This window comes from Octopus bimaculoides, chromosome 24 (genome assembly GCF_001194135.2).
Source record: "Octopus bimaculoides isolate UCB-OBI-ISO-001 chromosome 24, ASM119413v2, whole genome shotgun sequence".
Lineage (NCBI taxonomy): Eukaryota > Metazoa > Mollusca > Cephalopoda > Octopoda > Octopodidae > Octopus > Octopus bimaculoides.
Window position 1 is genome coordinate 9,779,807 of NC_069004.1, and position 5,100 is coordinate 9,784,906.

The 5,100-nt window shown below is 38.7% G+C and overlaps 1 protein-coding gene across 1 annotated transcript in view; it reads right to left on the reverse strand.

Annotated features, from left to right (window-relative positions):
- Positions 1 to 201: 201 nt before the first annotated feature.
- The window catches only part of LOC106872470 (tonsoku-like protein), a 118,364-nt gene continuing 113,465 nt past the window's right edge, over positions 202 to 5,100 (reverse strand). The window contains exons 19-22 of the mRNA XM_052976512.1: positions 3,944 to 4,093; positions 2,268 to 2,473; positions 1,343 to 1,529; positions 202 to 233 (exon numbers count right to left, since the gene is read on the reverse strand). Of these exons, the coding sequence (XP_052832472.1) occupies positions 202 to 233; positions 1,343 to 1,529; positions 2,268 to 2,473; positions 3,944 to 4,093 (575 nt within the window). The remainder of the gene's footprint in view (positions 234 to 1,342; positions 1,530 to 2,267; positions 2,474 to 3,943; positions 4,094 to 5,100) is intronic.

The window sequence follows — 5,100 nt, forward strand, 5'->3', positions numbered from 1 at the left end:
TATATATATATATATATATATTTATAAAGAAATAATTGAGATTCAGTTGAAGTAGGTACTTAAGTTAAAGCACCAAGTCAGTGCGGTATTATCCGCACACCTCGGAGTAAGGTGAATAAAATTAAAATAAGCAACAGGATATCAAGTAGTGATGCAGTATGACCGTTTCAAGTGGCTCTATTTAATTGAAGAATGCAATCATTACATCAATTTATATGCAGTGCTATCATCAGCTGCACAAATAAATAGAATTTTAACCAGCTGGACACATTAATATAATTTTTCCCACTTCCAAGAATGGCATGAAGTTCACTGGGGTCATAGCTTGTAAAGGGTTGTGGTTCATTTTTTATTTATTTGTCTTTTTATCAACTACTAAATCTAAGACTAGAGGACCGTGTCTGCTTAGAATGAAGGGTAAGAGTGAATTGGCAGCTCATGACTAGGTATGGTCGGGGAGGGAAGAAGACATTAGGAGTAGTACATTGGATATAGAGTAACTGTCTTTTAAAGGAGGCTGGGTAGGGGAAGACTCTAAATCATAATGTTAGTTACCAGTTAAAGGGGCAAGACACTAATAAAACCTATGATGTTAATACAGAGGAAATTTTATCTTGGGGTACTATGGGTGATTGTTTATAAACAATATTGTTATGTTGTATAAAAATAAAATTAAAGATTATCAAAAATGATATCATAACCAATGACTAAAAAAAATCTTTCAGACTCTGTACTGTCTCTGCCCAATTTCCCGACCACTTTACAGAGAACAGAGGGTGTATTCTTTATGCACCAACACTAGAAGCGTCACCTTGTATATCAGAGACAAAGGACCACTCATAACTGAGAGAGGGACAGAGAATGAAAACTTTATTATGAAAAGAATAGATTTTTATATAGACATGCATAATACACATATCACCATCATTATTTTAATGTCCACTTTTTAGTGCATATATGGGTTGTATGGAATTTATTGAAGCAAGATTCCTACAGCAGGATGTCCTTTCTGTTGTTAACTGTTTCTAAATAAGGAAAACTAGGTTTTTTTCTTCCTAACCACTAATACTTGTATGGCAGTGATTCTTATGTACCATCCTCACATGATGTCAAGAGAAGGGTGTATACACACATACACACCAGTTTCTTTTATCTGATTCTTCATTCCAACATGCTATGTAAAAATATAACATAAAAATAAAACATAAGAGAGGAGTGAAAGGAAAGTGGAGATGGTGGTTGTGGTGTTTTCACTTTGAAATGCCTATTGGTCATCCCAGGCTGATATGGTTGATGTTGATAATGACAGTGGTGAGGTGGTGTTATCAGTACGGTTACTTACATCTCATGTTTCCAGATGATGTGAGGCTTGGCTGTGATTGGTAGGCACGTTCAAACAGTGTGTGACTCAACTGGCAGGAAGCTATGGCAAGGTGAGTGAGTGCTGGGAGATGTCTGAGCAGAACCATGAGTGTGTCACTGCACTCATCTGTTAAATGGTTGTAGCTGAGATTGAGTGACTCCAGCTTCTGTAAGACAAACACTTAGGAACATGAGACGTAAAGAGAAGTATAGACACAGGCTTAACTCAAACGAATGGATGTATTAGAATATATATATGCTGGCAAAGCTGTGTGGCTAAGAAACTATCTTTCATGATATCTGGGGCAGGTGTCTTCCACTATAACTCTAGGCCAACCTATGCTGAGTAAATTTGGTAGACAAAAACTGAAAGATGCTCATTGTATATACGAGCAAGTGCTGAAAAGTTCCTGGCTTTAAGGGTTTCATGAAAGGCCTGGTTCGAGGACCAACCTTCCAAGTTCTTTTACAGGACCTGGAAAAACTGAAGGACTGCTGCCATAAATATGTGGATTTGAGAGGGGAATATGTTGAATAAAATCTCATAATTAACAAATCCTCTTGTATTTTCTTTTACCCAAAGCCAGGAACTTTTCAGCACTCCCTTGTATTCACACACACACACAACAGGCTTTTTTTAGTTTCCATCAACCAAATATACTCACAAGCTTTTGTTGACCTAGGGCTAGACGACACTTTGCCCAAGTTGCCATGCATTGGGACTAAACTTGGAAACATGTAGTCAGATAGAAAATTTCCCAACCACACATGTACACACACACATATACACAACCACCCATTGACTCTGGATGGCTTTAATGGTGCATGAACACAGCTGCAATAACAGGAACATCCTCCACTATTACAACAGTAAAAACAAAGATTTTAAAGGGTTTGTAGGTTACCTGTAAAGGTTTCTTAGCAAGACCCCAGGGTACAGTGTCCTGCTGACCAGTAATGGAAGGGCCATATGTTGCTTCAAGTACACTGTTCAGCTCCTTTAAGCCTTTCAGAGTAATACCATTACAAGAGATGTCCAATGAAGTTAGAGACGGTATAGTATTGAGAACTTTGGCCAAAGACTGAAGGCCAACATCACCAAGATGATTACCTGCAAGATAGAAAAAGATAGAAGTAAAGTAGCGATGACTGGTTGAACGTTTACTTATATTTCTGTTGAAATATAGGGCCCGTTATTTTAATTAATTTGGAAAATATTGAAGGATTTAGTAAAATAACATTGTTATTATTAAACTGGTGTTTGAAGCAGAAATCAACAAGAAATTTTGATGCAAGATTTTAATTTAAATCACTTTAAAACACAAAGAAGATTGTATCATAAGCCAGGGGTCGTCTCAGACAGGTTTATACCAATAGAGACTCTCTTACTCTTTTACTTGTTTCAGTCATTTGACTGCGGCTATGCTGGAGCACCGCCTTTAGTCGAGCAAATCGACCCCAGGACTTATTCTTTGTAAGCCTAGTGCTTATTTTATTGGTCTCTTTTGCCGGACCACTAAGTTACGGGAACATAAACACACCAGCATTGGTTGTCAAGCGATGTTGGGGGGACAAACACAAACACAGACACACAAACATACACATGCATATACATATATATGACAGGCTTCTTTCAGTTTCCATCTCCCTTGGTTGGCCCGAGGCTATAGCAGAAGACACTTGCCCAAGATGCCACGCAGTGGGACTGAACCCGGAACCATGTGGTTGGTAAGCAAGCTACTTACCACACAGCCACTCCTGCGCCTAATATTAATATATACTCCAGACAATTTTTACCATCCAGCAACGAGTACACAGAATTATCCATCGGAAGAAGTCATGGAGTGACTAACAACTAAACGAAGACATAGATGTTAAATACTTGTTGTTGTGGTTAGCTGTTAACTGGCACTTAAAACTGAAAGGTAATATGGTATCCACACAGATAATATGTCCTTCCAAACTCATATATACATATTCACAAACACACAAATATATGTTATCACCACCGTCACCATTATCATAATTGTCATGCTGACATGAACTGTACAGGTTGTACCCAGATACCCACCCTCTTCCCAAATGTTTGTACACAAATGTTTGTATAGGCGCAGGAGTGGCTGTGTGGTAAGTAGCTTGCTTACCAACCACATGGTTGTGGGTTCAGTCCCACTGCATGGCACCTTGGGCAAGTGTCTTCTACTATAGCCTCGGGCCGACCAAAGCCTTGTGAGTGGATTTGGTAGACAGAAACTGAAAGAAGCCCGTCGTATATATGTATATATATATATATGTATATATATATATATGTATGTGTGTCTGTGTTTGTCCCCCCACCATCGCTTGACAACCGATGCTGGTGTGTTTAAGTCCCCGTAACTTAGCGGTTCGGCAAAAGAAACTGATAGAATAAGTACTAGGCTTACAAAGAATAAGTCCTGGGGTCGATTTGTTTGATTAAAGGCGGTGTTCCAGCATGGCCGCAGTCAAATGACTGAAACAAGTAAAAGAGTAAAAGAATAAAAGAGATATCCCTCCAACTTCCCCACAAATGTACACACTGTATTAGTTAGGTACTTACCAGTAAGATTCATAAAGCATAGGTTACTTTGATACTTGATAGCTCTGAACACTGGTAATATGATGTTGGGAGTCAAGGCCATATGACGTAAGATAAGATTACCTGAAGTCTCACACTGTTCTAGCTGTTGACTTATCTTTCCAACAACAACTACAATAAAATAATGATTTCATCTTTAACAAAATTAATATACATTTGTTTAAACTTCTGAATCAAACAATTACCATTATTATACTATTACCATTATTATTAAGAGTTTCAAGTTCTTTCAATGTTGTTTCCTTTTCTAGCCGAGTGTCTTCTCGATACTTAGGGCAAAGAAATTCACTATATACATTGATAGGCCATTAAAATAAACACACCAGATTGCTCATAAAAATTAGCAGTGTGTCTCTCTTGAGATGGTCAACCTAATGCATAGTAATAAGTGTATATTATTTCTTTATATTCTTTCTGGGTCCATTGGCTCCTCTTACACTTTTCTTTCTACAGTGACTGTGGTGGTGAACTTGGAGGACTCAAGCTGGGGCACTTCCAGTTCAAGTGACTATCCAGCTTAACCACAAAGGCACTACATTTTAGTTCCTCAAAGCAAGACATTTTATTCACTGAGGAGACTACACAACTATCTACACACACACACACACACACACACACACATATGGCGAGACAGAGAGAGAAAAAGACACAGTCACAGGAGCCAATAGGTGAATATCTATGTAGTCACTGGACCTGCAAAAAACAACAGTTAAATGTACCTCAAACTACATGCTATCATCCTGTAACAAGAATGATATATATTAAAAAACGTAGTCCAAAACACAATATGCTTAGTTGTTTTTTGTTTGTTTGTTGGCACTCCGTCGCTTACTCCGTCGAGGGTTCCAGTTGATCCGATCAACGGAACAGCCTGCTCGTGAAATTAACGTGCAAGTGGCTGAGCACTCCACAGACACATGTACCCTTAACGTAGTTCTCGGGAATATTCAGCATGACACAGAGTGTGACAAGGCTGACCCTTTGAATTACAGACACAACAGAAACAGGAAGTAAGAGTGAGAGAAAGTTGTGGTGAAAGAGTACAGCAGGATTCGCCGCCATCCCCTGCCGGAGCCTCGTGAAGCTTTAGGTGCTTTCGCTCAATAAACACTCACAAC